A 17626-nucleotide genomic window follows, 5' to 3' on the forward strand; every position below is an offset into this window, starting at 1 on the left:
TAGAGCCATAGTCCCCCTTCTTCAACTCTGCAAACCTCAAAATTCTATTATGTCATACTATAAACTTATATTTGGCCATTACAGGGTGATGAACAAATTAACATTAAAGGTAGACAATCTTACATTTATCTGACACTTTTCTCCAAAGCAACTTACAGTGTTAAGCTCCTCTACAGTTATTTACCCATTTATATAGCTGGGTAAATTTTTTTTTGTTACTTTAACAATTTAGGGTAAGTACCATGCTCAAGGGTAATACAGCCAGAGATGAGATTTGAACCTATGACCTTGGGGTCCAAAGGCAGCAGCACTAACCACTGTGTGGAAAGACTTGATTTCATACAGCCTTTCTATACAACCTTATTTTCATTAATGCCCATCCAACACAACCATTTTTAATCTTTCATACATGTCTAACTGGGACTGTATATTTGAGAATATGGTAAATATATTAAGGGGGGCATCATGGCGCAGTGGGTTGGACCGGGTCCTGCTCTCTGGTGGGTCTGCGGTTCGAGCCCTGCTTGGGGTGCCTTGAGAAGGACTGGCGTCCCATCCTGGGTGTGTCCCCTCCCCCTCCAGCCTTGCACCCTGTGTTGCCGGGTTAGGCTCCGGTTCCCCGTGACCCCATATGGGACAAGTGGTTTCAGACAGTGTGTGTGTGTAAGTATATTACAGTAGGAACCGTTTTCTGCTGCTCACGGTGTGGTGACAGTATAAACACCTTTTCTGTACAGTATACCAGTGCAAACATTTGTTCGCTTGCTTCACATCAAAGCAATGCTGATCCAAACCAATTTTATAGACTTTATGAAAAAAACACACACACGGGGTCACAGGGAACCAGAGCCTACCCGGCAACACAGGGCATAAGGCCAGAGGGGGAGGGGACACACCCAGGCCGGGACACCAGTCCATCACAAGGCACCCCAAGCGGGACTCAAACCCCAGACCCACTGGAGAGCAGGACTGTGGTCCAACCCACTGCGCCACCACACCCCCTACTTTATGAAATAATGTTAGTCAAACACCTTAGTGAAATGTACCAGTGTTTTTAAAATTATTTTCATTAGGTTGTTAGCTTTGGAAATAGAATTGTGTAAAAATGCTCGGTAAGACTGTGTTTTGTATGTATGTTCTATGAACACTATATGAAAACAAGGTGCTGGTGACGTGCTGTGAAGCATCAAAACCTTTGGTATTTATTTTGCGATAGTGGTCTTTTCCACATAAAATCAAAGACTAGAAAGCAAGAGTTGATATTTTATAAAACTTGACAATAAATGAAAGCAAACCAAACAAAGAAAGCAGTATGATTAATGCACTAGTCAGAAATAGACCATCTGGCAACTGTGGAGAGGAAAACAAAATACCCCCAGTCCAAGGAGGTGGAAGAAACATAATCCTTAGGGGGTCCAAGTACCAGCAGCTGCGCTCCTCCCTGGGCATTCTGGTGTGCAACACTGGGCCTGTGTGGGGTGCTCTGGTTGTTGATCTCGACTACATTAACAAAACAAACTGGTGTCAAAAAATGCAAAATTTGCTTTCATTATGCGGTGTTTGCTGAAACAAACTAAAAGGAAAACTTGGAATTGGATCACTGATTTTAAATGAAATCTAAGTTTTGTAAGTGATAAAACAATACCTTAAAACATCATCTGCTGAATAAGTTATACTGTCCTCATCCAACAATACGTAACCATATGAGTTACATAGTATTGCGAGAAGGGGAAGGTTTTTTCTTGTATCATATATAAATATTTCACATAAGCTGAAATGCTTTACAATAGGGGGTGCGGTGGCGCAGTGGGTTAGACCACAGTCCTGCTGTCCGGTGGGTCTGGGGTTCAAGTCCTGCTTGGGGTGCCTTGCGTCGGACTGGCGTCCCGTCCTGGGTGTGTTCTCTGGCCTTACGCCCCTGTGTTCCCGGGTAGGCTCCGTGACCCCATATGGGACAAGCGGTTCTGAAAATGTGTGTGTGTGTGTGAAATGCTTTACATATCGTTATGTATTTTGCATTACCGAAACAAATTTTGACGTTCCTGTTGACTTTATATTTGCCTAAAACAACAGTCAAAGGGATCAACTATTTTCACTTGTTTGTCGTTGTATTACGAAAAAATATAAGTCACAGAGGTTAAGTTAAAGGAATTTAACCAACATATATTAAATTTATGAGTTTGGATTTAAAGGCTGGAGCTGAATTTCTGCGAGTTCTGATTACTTTTCTTTTAGGTGGAGCCACAGAATCCAAAGTGTGTTTTACAACAGTTCTTCACTCAACTCTGTGCTGGCTTTGCTTAAAAAGTTTGATTCCGTCACAACTCGAATTTTGCAGCACTGTTATCATCTAAATTCTCCACTGCTCTGGTTTCATTGGAAAAAAGTGACACCAGCAGGTGCAGACAAAGGGCAGAAATAATTTCATTTTGCTAAATTTGCAAGTTTGCTTGAAAGAGGACTAAGCATTCTGTCTTATATGTCATAAAGATTCATTAGTCTTTATGGTAAATCTCAGCAGCTGCTTTTTTTTAGCACCAAAAGAGGGTTTTCACTCATGCTTAAAATTCATAAATCTGGTCCTTTGTAGGAAAACCTACTGTCCTTGGCCTTCGTCCTGCTCGCGTGGCTGCCTCTTGCCCTCAGCAGGCTGCACTATATTCTTATTCATCATCCTTGAATGTTTTTCAGACCTGCCAGTACAAAGTGCTTTTTTGTATCACCACACACAGTTGGTTCAAATTTACCTGAACACATTTTGGTTAGCACAGTGACTGTGACTTATCAAGCATAAAGGCACTACCTCATTTACAGTGTCTTATGACTATATTGTAATTATCTACAAGTTCATATACATTTGGGCCCGAGTCCCACTTTTATTCTACTAATAAATGTTGTCGAGGTGGCACTGCACGGGTGTCTCATGGTGTGATTCCTTCCCCGGGCCAATGGTAAAGAGACTAAACGATAACAAGTCAAAGGTAATTAAGAACTGATATATCCCCTGATGATACAGCATGTCTCTCTGACATCTCTTCTTGATGACTAAACACCATTGAGAATTTAATCTTTGTAAGGTTAAACTTGTCCATCTCCCTGTTGGCCCATCAATGTGTCACAAACTCTCTACCCAACTGGACAACACATCAGTTGGACCACTTTACTGGACAAAAGCAGTCGAATCAGGTCTCCGCTTCTCCCTGCACACTGAACTTGTCACCCAGTCTTGCTCCTCCTCTAAATCATTTTTAGAATCGTCACACTTTTTCATGCTCCATGCTTCCGTCTCTGAAATATGAAAGCTTATAATATAAATGCTTTGTATTTCAAAGTAGTCTTGAAGACTGGTAGCTTGTTGATCGGTGAGTAGGTGAAATAACCTGTTGTTAGTGACCCCTATTAATTTACTCCTCACCTCACAATCTTGTTGTCTCCTACACATCCCTGAAGCGCACCTATGGAGCGCTGTTCGGCAAAACTGCGGAATTCCCTCCCCTAAAGTATTAGACATTATGTTTCTCTGAACACCTTAAATCCAGACTTAGGACCTACATGTTCAGAACTGTCTTTAAATGACACTTCAGTGCTGCTTTTACATTTATTTTTGTACTGTAAAATGCTTTGTGATGCTGCTTTTCAAGCTATATATATATATATATATATATATATATATTCAACTTATTATCATCAACTTCAGTTAGGTAAACAATCTCATGCAAAAGCAGGTGTGAGCTCTTCAGCAAATCTGCATCTCAGCTGAAGTACACCTTGCATTCCCCAACGACATACTTTAGACTATTACACCTGTCTGCCTTTCCCTCTTTTCAAGTTCCTTACAGTCTGTTTAGACAGTGAAACATCCGGCTGATCAAATTTACAATTTGAAGATATTATTTCAGTGCTCATTCCTATAGTTTAGGATTTGTGACCTTTTAGACTGATCAGAAAACTCTTGGCAACCTGTCATGCTCCACAAAGACTTGAGTTTAATGTAGTAAAACAGGGAGTGTTCAATTTAAACGGTTTACATTTCCATACAGTTACACACACACACACACACACACACACACACTGTCTGAAACCGCTTGTCCCGAACCGGGTCGCGGCGGCGAGCTGGAGCCTAACCCAGCAACAGAGAGCGTAAGGCTGGAGGGGGGAGGGGACACACCCAGGACGGGATGACAGTCCATCACAAGGCACTCCGAGCGGGACTTGAACCCCAGACCCGCCAAACCTGCTGCGCCACCGCGGCCCCTCCATACGATTACTTTGTGTTAATTTTAATAAATGGACAACTTGACCTACATGTTCATGCCCTTGAAGTAAATTTTCAGTGCTTTTCGCAAAGATATACTGTAAGACATTTTGCTTCGGCTTATTTGTCAGTGAAAACGTACATGAACATTTAGCTCTGATAACTAGTGTGTGTCGTTTGGCTACAGGTGACGCACTGACACTGGCGCCTTGAACTGAGTAACTCAGTCTGAAGCGCACATGGACAGGCCTCAGTGACCCGTGAGAACGATTTCCATAAATCTCCTCTGAATCCCAGCGGAGCAAAGTACAGCGAAAAGCGCCACTTGGGAAGAAACGCGCGCCGTGACCTGGAGCCGGGCCGCGAGCCCTGGCTCGCGACACCGGCGGCGGCGGCGCGTCAGACTCCCCGCAGTTTATCTGGGAACGCGAACGGCGAGCGCGAGCAGCCTCCCCGCGGATGTCGGAAGAGCCGCGCGGGCCAATTGCGAGCGCGCGCGGAGCGGCTCGGGGGCGAGGATTGGACCGGGCCGCTCGAATGATCGCGCCGGGAACGAGAGCAGGTAGCGGCAGCGCGTGAACTTTGTTACGGAGCGCAGAAGCCGGAGCGGCGCCGACGGAAGCGGGAGGAAGGAAGAAGGAGAGCGGAGCAGGTCGGTGGTACGTGTTGTGTTCCCGCGGGATACAGCAGGATACAGTAGGATGCTTCGCTCTTTGTTGTCTCACATCAAACAGTAGCCGCTACGTCAGCCATTGCAGCGGCGGAAACAAAGTAACGCCTATTGCTGCAGATCAAAGCGGAACAGCGGCACCGGACGCAGAGAGCCGCGGAAGTGAAAAACACTGTAAAATGAAGGTTAATTCCAGCATCACCGCCGATACAGAAGGGAAAGGAAGGCTTCATACGATCATGTACATTTTTAAAAAGACAGAGTGAATTAAATGTGGTGTAGCTGTAGTATTCCAGTCTTTAAGTGCAGAAAAAAGGGGAGAGCGGAGCACAATGAATCTGCGGCATCGCGGTGCACTGACTAACTAGCGGCCCTTTGCTTTGGCTTTGCTTTGGCCCGCCAGGGCTTGAATGAAGCCCATTTTATTTCCCGATGATGTAGGGACTGTGCACATCTGTTTCATCTTTTTCACAGCCGTTTTACCTTGGCTACAGAACATTGCGCCACGCGGACTTAGTTAGTGCCTTTTCGCTGCTTTTTTACGTCCCTCGTTCGTTAATAATTGTTCAGTGCCAGCAGCAGGTTTCTGTAGAAGAGCAGCTCCTTTTACCGCGGTACACTGGGTGTAAACGCCTCCTTCGTCGCCGTTTGCCTTCGCAGGCGTTGCTCTGCAGCCGAGGAGCGCGATGGGCGGCGGGGGGCAGCACTGCCAGGGCAGCCGCCTCTACACGTGGACAGAGGTGCAGCAGCACTGCCAAAGGAGTGACCAGTGGCTGGTCATCGACAGGAAGGTGTACGACATCTCTGAGTGGGTGAAGCGGCATCCAGGTGGACATCGGGTCATCGGTCACTACGCGGGCGAGGACGCCACGGTAAATCGCTGCTTTGATTCTCACAAGTGGTTAAGGGAAGCGGGTGAGTGGACGTCTCACTGTCGCTCTCTCTCTCTTGTTAACCGCTGGTCTTGGTCATGATCACAGCGGTCTGGAGCCTATCCCAGCATCCCTGGGTGCAAGGCGGGGGGGTACGCTCTGGATGGGGCATCAGTCACAGGGTAGCCGCGCACACACACTTACGCTACAGGCAATTTATCTTCACCAGTTCACCTGAAACAGGTGTCTTTGGAGTGTGGGAGGAAACCAGAGCACCTGGAGGAAACTCAGACATGCACAGGGAGAACTTGCAAACTCCACATAGACAGAGCTGGATTCACACCTATGCCCAAATGGCTCAGGTGCTGTGAGGCAGCAGTGCTACTTCTGTACCACTGTGCCACCTTCGTAAATATCTCTGAAGCAAATTATTAAGATGTCTCTGTCCAGGGAGCACCCTGTATCGCACCCTGTGCTGGACAACATGTTATTCAAAATTTATTTTTCATAATGAAGGAATGAATTAATAAAAAAAGATGTAAATAATTTTGTTACAAATATTGTAAAAAATCTGTTATTGCGGTCATGCATAAAAATACCTATTATTTTGGTCCTTGAACCAACTATTTTTTTCTGTAATAAATAATGGTAATTCGAACCTCTCCCAGTGGGAATCGCCCAAATGAGGTGATTTCACTGAATGAATTAACCACATTATCCTTGTGATGAGTATATGAAACGGTAAGATGCAGCAGTGCAGTGCAATCCTTTGGGTCCAGCAGATAGATTTTGCTTGTTATTCAACATAGATAGTTCAGAGCATCATACAGTACTGCGGTATAACCTGGTATATCTGTCTTTTGGTTAAACTCAAGACCAAGTTGTTCAAAGTACTTCAGATCTGCTCCAACATTGTGGGCCATCCTTTTGAGCAGAGCATTTGGGCAGCTAACCAGAAGAACATTGGAAAACGTACAAGGCACCTCGCACCCGTGCCGTGTACCGAATATCTGGTTGTGCCTTCAGTGAGACGGTGTAGACTGAACAAGTTTAAGGATTCTTTCATTCTTGAATCAGTTAGGTTGCTCAACTATGACATCCAAATAGGAGACACTAAGAAGTTCAGAAGGAATACGAGCACTATTTCCATAAGCATCCTGTTCTGATAATGTAAGATACAGGCAGTCCCCGAGTTACGAACGTTCAACTTGCATACAACCCGTAGTTACGAACAACCCCCCGTATAGCCTATTATATTAAAAATTTGAGTTACAAACAATGATTCGTAATAACAGACAACGTTACTTTGCGATGAGCATCAAAACATTGCACATCTACAGCGGTTCGTCGGAACGTGAGCCCGAGGGATTACAGACTTCCTTCTTTTCAGTCAGATCATGTTGCTGTTAAGTATCTCGTGTTACTGTATTTGGCTTAAATTTTTTTGTCTTTACCCTCCTAACCACGTCAACGAAGTGTAAATGTGAAGCGATTGTGATGCATCAAAGAAAAGGAAAACGATCACGATAGAAACTAAAGCGGAAATAATAAAGCGATCGGAAAAAGGAGAAACGCCAACGAACACTGGAAAACGCACACACGCATTGTCTCTCCTCTCTCTCTATTATAAATATGGTAGAAACATTTATTATTATTATTACATTATTACATCACATTATTACTGTATTGTTATATGAAAGATGTTTTAGTTTATCTGGAAGTGTTTATTTAATGGGTTTTAAGCATAGAAAGGTGCACGATATACTATATACTAAGACAAACATTTCACTAACTGAGGTTAGATACCCGCCATACCTAACTATTGCGATTTACGTTCAAATCCGACTTAAAGACAGACTTAGGAACGGAACTCGTTGGTAATCCAGGGACTGCCTGTAATTGCAATATGGAAAATGTGGGTTTGCAGCGTATTGTAACGCGCGTTGTGTGTTGTCTTTGTGTCTCGTGTTTAGAGTGTGTGTCATATGGAACTGTGCGTTGTTTATCTATTTATTCATATTTTCTTATTCTTGTTTGTTCTCTCTGAAACCCTTGTGTGTTGCCCTGTTCTCTAATATGTCATCGCCGTGACGGATAGATCCTAGGATGCAAAACGAATGTCACAGAAGTCTGACAATAAATCGTATCGTTTGCAATCTGAGCGGAGTTGTGCGGATCAAAAGCGTCTCCACCTTTGTGTGTGTGTGTGTGCGTGCGTGCGCTGCAGGATGCGTTCGTCGCATTTCACCCGGAACTTGACTTCGTCCGCAAATTCCTGAAACCGTTGTTGATCGGGGAGCTGGACCCGTCGGAGCCCTGTCAGGATCACCAGAAAAATGTGAGCTCTTTCCCACTAAACAAATGAACGTTACCATGCAGATGTACACTTTAACTTATCCTCTTTCATGTTTAGTGTTGCTGTTATAATTTGTTTCTTTTTTTGGGTCTTCATCCTTGAGACTCTTTCTTCTGTTTGGCTTTGACATTTTTCAGGATCCATTTATTTTCACTTCCTTTGCAGTCATTGTTACAGGTTGGCTCACATGAAAAATGTGTAGCCTAGTTTTCATTGGATTTGATACTCAATCTTGATTAGGTTCTGTAGAGATTATTAAAAACATTGTAATGCAGATTATTAGTATTGAATTTGAACTGGCTGGTACTCAGTAGCACATGATTATGATAAGTTCATATTTGGCAAGAGTCCAGGGGCAACATTTACATCGACATTGACGTTGACATTTATTTAGCAGATGCTTTTCTCCAAAGTGATGTACATCTCGCACTTCTTTGGAATTTTCAAAATGTGAGGTCACGTGCGACTGAGTCACCTTTGGGCTGTGCTGCGATGATTTATGATCTCCTACTTTGCAGTTCGGCTCTTTTACCATTTCTACCATCCTCAGGCAGCAGTGACAAAAGATTTCCGGGCCCTTCGTGAGGTTCTGGAGAGAGAGGGTCTGTTCCGGACCAGTCCTCTGTTCTTCTGCCTCTATCTTGGGCATCTCTTGGTCCTGGAGATGCTGGCTCTCCTGGTGCTGTGGCACTGGGGAACAGGCTGGATCCCAACTCTTCTGTGCGCAGTGATTCTCACCACTTCCCAGGTATCTTCACCACAACAGCTGAGGGTCTTCTCCTTTGCCCAGGGACAAGTTCTCAGATAGAAGAGTCGCAGCCCATAAATCAGTGATCGTGCTAGTCTTCCATGGAAATAACTGTTACGTGAAGATGCATAGGGTGATGGAGAATAGGGGTTGGGTACCGAGAAAGTAAAAGAACTGCAAGGTATCTGGGTTGTTTATGGTTCAACCAGGTTACACCGGTGACAAGTTTAAAGTGTAATATTTACCTTGTAACAGATCAATACGCTTTGCTTCCAGGCTCAGGCGGGATGGCTTCAACATGACTTTGGCCACCTCTCAGTCTTCAGGAAGTCATTTTGGAACCACCTTCTGCACAAGTTTGTCATTGGACACCTAAAGGTTCATAATTCAATTAATTTTTATAGAGTGCTTTTCTCACACACACACTGCCGCCCGCGTAAGAGGAAAGAGGAGGTCTGTCTGTGTTTCCCTCAACTGTGTCGGGCTCTTCTCTGTGTTGAGCAACATTTCTACTAATTGACACTCATTAAATACCGTTGTTCAGCGTGTATCTCTAACCCTAATTTGTGTGGTTTTCCTCCAAAAGCTTCTCTGATTGTTTTTCTTGGCAGTTTTGCTCCAAAAACATTGTGAGCAATGAAGATAATGCTGTCAGAGCACAGAATGTGAAAAGGTGTGAGTTGGAAAGAGCTCCCAGTGGACAGTTATTATAAATGTTGACTGTTGACCTTCTTGGGGTTGAACTCATCTTCCCAGACTGAGACTTCACCATGCGAGTTCCCTGCCTCTTACTAGACAGCATCCAAATCCATGGGCCAGTTGAACGAATTCCCTCTGGAGAACCAGGGTTCCAGAACATCTTCACATTGTCCCAGTATGAATAAATAAATGCAGGTAAATAATGTCCTGTAGGTCCATAAATAACTGATACTGACTTCAGATGAAAGCAATTAAAATAACTGAGCTGGACAATCAGCATTGAGTTACTTCAGCAATATGTATGCTTTCCCTAAAAGTGGTGAGACCCCCAACAGCGCCTGATTGTGTAAAAAGCAATGGTGATGAAAGGTGTGACATTGTCACTTTTAACTCCCGAATTGAGAGTAATATAGTTCAGGAGTAGAGCTTCACTAGTTATTCAGTGGCTGCTGAGTAAATCACGTTCACTGTCAGTTGTAGACAGGTTAGTTGTATTTTTTTTTTTTTTTTTTTTTTAAAAAAGTAGGAGGGCAGGGATTCCTAGAGTTAGATTTACAGTTAATTCTCTGTCTCTGGGCTACTGGATTTGATGGATTTCCTTCAGCAGTTTTTGGTCTTAGTCCAAATATACTGGTTTTCTTTTTGAGGATTCTCCATCAGCAGGGGCCTTGGGTCAACCCAAGAGCTACTTGTCAGATGGTAAAGAGCCTTACAATTTAAGATCTGCAGTATTTCACGGATCTGGCTGCTGGGTACAAGCTGATGAGAGGAAAGGATCTTGCACAGTAGAGCCTGCGTTGAGGCACATGGGTTCAATACAACCAGAAACCGGAGAAGGTCAACAGTCAAAGAACAAGGTCCGTTATGAACTGGCCAACCAAGCGCAACTATCCAGTGATCAAGGTGATTTCGGAGCCCATTTGAACTCTTTCCACTCATTTATGATTTCACTTTCTATATGTTGGCAATATTAACTCAACTGGCAATGAAGCTTTCTCACCAAGATGCTGTTAAATTAGGTGGACAACTGAACATTAAACTCAACCCATTGATCTGCCAGTTTTCTTTAAGCTTTATCAAGTCTCTCGTATTTGAGCTGCTCGCTCTGAGTTTGTCGTACTTGTCTCGTCCCTATTTCCAGGGTGCCTCTGCCAGCTGGTGGAATCATCTGCACTTCCAGCATCATGCTAAGCCCAACATCTTCGGCAAGGACCCTGACGTCAACACGCAGCATGCCTTTGTGATTGGAAGCATACAGCCCATAGAGGTATTAATCTCTGCTGTACTGATACTTTGATAAATAGGGTCTGGGTGTCATTTGCATTCCTTTAATTAAATAGTGTGTTGTGGAAATCCATGGGGGATGACATATGTGAGATGTGCGTTATAGGAGCAGTACCTGAATGTTTTAATTTGTAACTACTTAATTCAAAAAGGTAATAAATTGTATTATTATATTATTTATATTTTCTCTCTATAGCGAAAGCTGGTGAAGTTGATGGTTGAAATTTAGAAAAATGAATTTGTGCTTGTATTATTACTCAGTTTACACAGGTAATTATAGTAACACATGCTTTATACAGTAGTGTATGCATAACACTGCTTGAAACAGTGGAAGTTACCTTTGTGCAACGAAATATTATCCACTTAAATTATGTCTTTGTTTAAAGAGTTGAGAAAATAAAGAGCAAACAGAGAAATTCAGTTTTTTCCCTTCACTGGCATTCCGGTAAACACAGTACAGTCGTATCTTCCAGGTCATTCTTTTACTGATGTCCTCAAACACATGTCCTGGTCTTTCTGTTGGTCTGTTTTTCAGTATGGAATAAAGAAGCTCAAGTATTTGCCCTATAATCATCAACATCAGTACTTCTTCCTCAGTGAGCACCTTTTCGCTTCACTTTAAAATAATTCATCTTACTTGTATTCCTTCTTGCTAGTAAAAGGTAGTGAAATTGTGGTATTGACATTAAATGATAAAACTGAATAAATGTACAGTTTTATTTATTTCTTTATTTTTTTTAAATATGAAATATTGTTGGGTATTATGCTTTTCTTTCCCTCTCCCAGTTGGACCACCCTTGATTATTCCAGTGATTTTCAACATGCAGAATGTGCGCATAATGTTGTCTCGTCGTCTCTGGGTGGTGAGTTCACAGATTTTTACTTCGTTTTCAGACCTTAATAATGTTTTTAGATGTTCGATATTCAACATAATCGAAGTGCCACCTGCCCGCTCCAGGACTTGGCATGGTGGTTCAGCTTCTACGCAAGATTCTTTTACAGCTACATTCCTTTCTACGGGGTCTTTGGCTCTCTGGCACTTATCAGCTTTATAAGGTGAGTTGTAAACTATAGTAATATTTGCTGTACAATCTTAATATGTGAACACCTGCAGTCCTTTATCTTGGATAAACTTGCACTGCAAGGCAAAAAATACACAAGTAGCCGCACGCGTATTTTCGAAGAGTGTATTTCCTGGAGTGAACGTCACAAATGATATGAATGATCATCTGGGCCAGGTTTCTGGAGAGCCACTGGTTTGTGTGGGTGACACAGATGAACCACATTCCTATGGAGATCGATCACGAGAAACATCAGGATTGGCTCACCATGCAGGTGCGTAGGACTTGTGTGCAAATTGCCCATCAATTACATGATGGCTTCTCAAATTCCACCGTGGTTCGGGGTTCATCGAAGGGTGTCATGTGATGACCTCAACTGACACGTTCAGAGAAAGTAATAAAATGATGAACTTCACCATCTCCAGAAAGAAAGTGTACAGTGAAGGCGTGCAGTGGAATTTGGGTTCCCCAAGGAGTGGAAAAAGATGGTTGTTTATTCCTCTTAATGGACATCTGTGAACACACAGCTTCACTAACATTTATTTGCCATTTCATGTTGAAACTTACAGTCTGAAGTCTAAGACTGGGTTTCCTGCCATTAATCATTGGAGTTTGGGCAAATGATGCAAATCTACACAAAGGAAATTACAACATGGAGGAACTTTAACATTTATTCCTTTAGTGACTGGTGAAATGAGTACAGACATGTCGCTTAACAACGGGAACACGTTCCGAGAGATGCGTCGTTAGGCGATTTTGTCGTTGTGCGAACATCATAGAGTACTTAAACCTAAATGGTATAGCCTCGATCATAGAGCGTACTTGCACACCTAGGTGGTATAGCCTCGATCATAGAGCGTAGTTGCACACCTAGGTGGTATAGCCTCGATCATAGAGCGTAGTTGCACACCTAGGTGGTATAGCCTCGATCATAGAGTGTACTTACACACCTAGATGGTATAGCCTCGATGCAGTAAACAAGAGATTTATGATGATGCTGCCGGAGTAACACAGCATACTATTTTACAATAAACTGTTTTATAAGTAGAGTACACTGTAAAATAAAAAAAGTATAGTAAATACATAAAGCAGTAACACAGGTGTTTATTATCATTATCAAGTATTATGTACTGTACATAACTGTATGTGCTATACTTTTATACGACTGGCAGCGCAGTAGGTTTGTTTACAGCAGCATCACCACGAACATGTGACTAACATGTTATGCTACGACGTAGCTATTCGATAAGAATTTTTCAGCGCTATTATCTTATGGGAACAGCGTCGTATATGGGGTCGGTCATTAAGCGAATCGTCGTTAAGCGGCGCATGACTGTACTTTGCTCAACGTTGCTGTAGTGGGATTCGAACCACCGTACTACCAGCTGCCCCATTAACCCTTGTTCTTTTTTCTTTTTAAAGTTGAGTGCCACGTGTAATATTGAGCAGTCGTTCTTCAACGACTGGTTCAGTGGACACCTCAATTTCCAGATCGAACATCAGTAAGTATGAAACACGGCAGCGTTCAGTCATTAATTAAGATCTATTAACAATTCCTTTTGCTGTGCATGGTGAGCCTGTCGACGGGGCAGGAGGCTTGACGTATTGAAACGTTGTAACGTGCCGCCCCTTCATCTGCTCACCGCTCGTTCGCAGCCTGTTTCCCACAATGCCTCGGCACAACTACTGGAAGGCAGCCCCAATGGTGCGTGCGCTGTGTGAAAAACACGGTGTTCGATATCAGGTGAAATCGCTGTGGCAAGGTTTCACCGATATCGTCGGGTAAGAACGACGCTCTACAGTGGATTTGTGAACTGCGGCCAAATTTAATGATGCACAGCAAGGCGTAACAGTGTCGATCTTCTCTTTTTAGCTCCCTTAAGAAGTCTGGAGACTTGTGGCTGGACGCATATCTTCATAAGTGACCCCTGGGTCACGGGAGGCTTGGCGTTAGGCTTCACGCGACAAGTTTTGCAAATAGAACATTTTAATCCTTGAGGTTTTATTGAATGTGACGATGTGACTTTTAAAAACGTGATCAGTTTTGCACTTGATCGGTATTATGAACAGCCATAATTTTGTACAGGTTTCCCCTCATATAACGAAGGCTCCTTTTGTAAAAACTCGGTTACGAGAAAATGAAATATGTACGCTGTCCTCAGCTTGAAAACACAAGTGGAACTGGAAGTTTGTTCCCTGATGCGCTTTTTTGTAATTCCAGAATCACCTTTACCCCAGGTTATCAATAAAAACTGAGGAATGCACTTAAGAGGTTAGGTTCTGTTTAAAAAAAAAAAAAAAAAAAAAAAAACACAGCTATATCCTTAACACTTTCATCAGTACTGTCCAGTGCAGGGTCACAGTGGCCCTGCTGTACCCTGGAAACAGGGTAAGAGACAGGGTACAATCCCACGAGTGATGCCATTACGTTGCAGTGTAACACTTTTATGACATAACATTAAAATTAAAGCTTGTTTAACAAAGCTGGGGGAAAAAAAAATCCTCCCACTAGATACGTTGACCTCATAGATACGTACCCAGTGGACATAAGGTTTGGACCACTTTTTTAAATTTCTTTAGCTACATGTTTACATTTATTAATTTAGCAGAAGCTTTTCTCCAAAGTGACACACAACTCGGAGTAAAAAAAAAAAAAAAAAAAGTGCATCTCACCAACAGACAGAGATACAGATGCAAACACATGATTCTCAAACAGCAATTAGTCCAAAACCATAATTTTTTAACCAGCTTGTTACACAGGCATCTGCATGTAGAATTTATCTGTTTATCATCTCCAGCTAGGATTTATCTGTTTATTATCTCCATGTAGAATTTATCTGTTTAAACGGATTGATATGGATATAGTGAATAAAAATTTTGAGGACATTTCACTTTGACATTTTTATTAACTTCACACTACTTTGAGCTGTAAACTTTGGAAGTGAGTGAATGAATGTGTCTGTGTTCCTTCTGAGTGTTTTACTACTACTCTGGGTGTTTTTACTCTTACTTTACTACTTTGCTTTAACTATTGCTACTAACTAGTGGTGGGATGTGGAAATGCAGCTTTTCATTTATTGCTCTACAACAGACACAATTGAGACAACAGAATGATGAGAAAAAGGCAATTAAAAATAGACAAAGTGGAAGACACTTTTCTCAAAAAAATCAGATGTTCATATCACAAGGAACTGCTGTACCCAAAAGTTGTTAGTGCCTGCAGGCAAACATCTTAGTTCTTCCTTTATAAAAATGAGTTCTAAAGTTGGGAAGTTTTAAAGAATGTGCTCAGAGTTGAGAAAGCAAAAGACCTAAAGTAAAACTCTGAGCCGTGGAATGCTTTACAAATTATTTATATTTACCTTTACATGTATTTACTTACCAGACACTTTTCTCTAAAGCGACTTACAATGAACTCTGTGTAGTGTTATGAGCCCACACACCTTATTTACCGCGGTGACTTACACTGCTAGATACATTACTTACAATGGGTCACTCATCCATACATCAGTGGAACACACACACTCTCTCTGTCACTCACACGCTATGGGGACCTGAACAGCATGTCTTTGGACTGTGGGAGGAAACCAGAGCACCCAGAGAGAACATACAGACTGAGCGGGGATCAAACCTACGTCACGCTTGTGATTTCATTTAGAGTACAATTCTTGTAACACAAATGATACCTTGCGAAGAGTTCAGCAGAACACTTACAGGCACAATGAGTGATTAGAGTGTACACACACACACACTGTCTGAAAGTGTTTGTCCCAAGTGGGGTCGTGGCGAACCGGAGCCTAACCCAGAAACACAGGGTGCAAGGCTGGAGGGGGAGGGGACACACCCTGGACAGGACGCCAGTCCATCGCAAGGCACCCCAAGCAGGACTCGAACCCCAGACCTGCCACCCTTGTGATTAGAGTAAATAATTTTAAAACAATACAGCAATAAAGCATAATCCTTAAAGTACGTTAACTAAATGTATGTCACACACATTGTAACGATCTGGCTAATGAGTTAGCCCAGATCCTCACGTGGATTCCAGAAAGGCGTATAATTATATAAACCCAGACGGACACGGAAAAAAGGAAGCTCTTCTTTTTAATATCTTGTAGGCAACTATGGATGACATATTTCACACAGCTGTCTTTACGATAAAATAAACAACATTAAAGTAAACTCCAAAACGTGCGAGACACAAAATGTGTACACGGCCAAGTATATCAGCCTGCGCGCGCGCGGGAGAGATGACCGAGGGGAGGAGCAACCCCTTAGTCTCCACCATAATACGTCATCATTACAACATGCACACAGGCACATTGGAGCCTCCAGTTCTCCTGAAACAGATGTCTTTGGACTATGTGAGGAAACCAGAGCATCTCAAAGAAACCTGTGTTAAAATGAGAAGACCAAGAAAACTGCACAGACTGAGCTGGGTTTGCACTTGTTACACGAGGGAATGCCTTTATTTTACAATTGAAATTGTTATGTAATTCTCTTTGCGGAAGTAGTGCCAACTCAATTGATATCTGCAGGACATCTGCTTTTTGGAAATGACACTTTGGAAACTGTACTAAGATGAACTGAAATATAAATACAGGCAGTCCCTGGATTACGACCGAGTTACGTTCCTCAGTCTGTCTTTAAGTTGGATTTGTACGTAAGTCAGAACAGTTCGGAACAGTGGGTATCTAATGTCAGTTTGTCAACTGTTTGTCTTATTATATAATATATCGAGTACCTTACTATGCATAGAAAACATTAAAGAAACACTTCCGGATACACTGAAACATCTTTCATATAACAATACAGTAATAATACAATGTAATGATAATGATAACAATAATAAATGTAACTACAGTATTTATAATGGAGAGAGAGGACGAGGAGGAGAGAGAGAATGTGTGTGTGTGTGTGTGTGTGTGTGTGTAGGTATAAAAAACATTAAAGAAACACTTCCAGATACTCCAAAACATCTTTAAAAGAATAAAGTCTTTGTCCTACCTTGGGCTCACGTGACCCCCCCCCCCCCCCATGAGGCAACGAACTGCTGTACATGCACAATGTTTTGATGCTCGTCGCAAAGTAGCTCCTATTTGTTATTACAAATCATTGTATGTAACTCGAATTTTTATTTTAATAGGCTTTACGGGGCGTGATTCGTAACTACAGGTTGTATGTAAGTCAGATGTTCGTAACTGGGGGACTGCCTGTATCTTACATGATCAGAACAGGATGCTTCTGTAAACAGTGTTGAATCCTTTTTAACTTTTTAGGGTATTGCACTTGGTAAGAAAACAATGTTTACTTTTTACAAAGAAAGTGATTTTTTGTAACGGGATGTAATAACATTGACCAGGTGTTGTGAGAAAGGCTGTAGTTTGACAGGTTGTACAACTAAAACAACTTTGTTTTACAGCATCTATACTAATATTTTTAGGCTTGTTTTGAAGATCTCAAACGGACGGTAGTTTCGTTGCTGGGACCTGTTTGCTGGACCTGATGGACTCATGGCACCTCTCTGCATTCACTCTACTCTACTGCCCATTGAAGGGCGTTTCTTAGTAGGAGAGACACCCCACGCAATATGAACCCTTGTTTGCACCATGTCAGAGTATAAAATTAGCAAACTAATTTCTTTGTCTTTATCTTTTATGGTGTAGGTGGTTTGTGGTGTCTAC

The 17626-nt window shown here is 42.4% G+C and overlaps 1 protein-coding gene across 4 annotated transcripts; it reads left to right on the forward strand.

Moving 5' to 3' along the window:
• The first annotated feature begins 4667 nt into the window (after nt 1-4667).
• Nucleotides 4668-14256, forward strand: LOC108921004 (fatty acid desaturase 2-like). Of its 4 annotated transcripts, none has more exons than XM_018730187.2 (13): nt 4674-4914; nt 5586-5797; nt 8025-8135; nt 8704-8901; nt 9178-9279; nt 10742-10867; nt 11420-11480; nt 11671-11747; nt 11843-11940; nt 12123-12219; nt 13368-13447; nt 13602-13727; nt 13819-14256. In XM_018730187.2, the coding sequence occupies exons 2-13, from the start codon at nt 5612-5614 to the stop codon at nt 13868-13870; spliced, it is 1314 nt and encodes a 437-aa protein (XP_018585703.1). In that variant the 5' UTR covers nt 4674-4914; nt 5586-5611; the 3' UTR covers nt 13871-14256. The 4 variants fall into 4 exon arrangements, with proteins under 4 accessions (XP_029102989.1, XP_018585703.1, XP_018585704.1 ...); XM_018730188.2 differs by having other exon boundaries at nt 4674-4907; XM_018730189.2 differs by lacking the exon at nt 4674-4914 and adding an exon at nt 5113-5166.
• The last annotated feature ends 3370 nt before the right edge of the window (nt 14257-17626 follow it).

This window comes from Scleropages formosus, chromosome 21 (assembly GCF_900964775.1).
Source record: "Scleropages formosus chromosome 21, fSclFor1.1, whole genome shotgun sequence".
NCBI classification, from domain to species: Eukaryota; Metazoa; Chordata; class Actinopteri; order Osteoglossiformes; family Osteoglossidae; genus Scleropages; species Scleropages formosus.

Excerpts from the sequence above, each read along its gene's own strand:
- LOC108921004 (XM_018730187.2), top strand. The coding sequence starts at position 5,612 with ATGGGCGGCGGGGGGCAGCACTGCCAGGGCAGCCGCCTCTACACGTGG. Across the intron at positions 8,136-8,703 it reads GTCAGGATCACCAGAAAAAT|GCAGCAGTGACAAAAGATTT; the intron begins GTGAGCTCTTTC and ends TACCATCCTCAG. Across the intron at positions 9,280-10,741 it reads TTGTCATTGGACACCTAAAG|GGTGCCTCTGCCAGCTGGTG; the intron begins GTTCATAATTCA and ends CCCTATTTCCAG.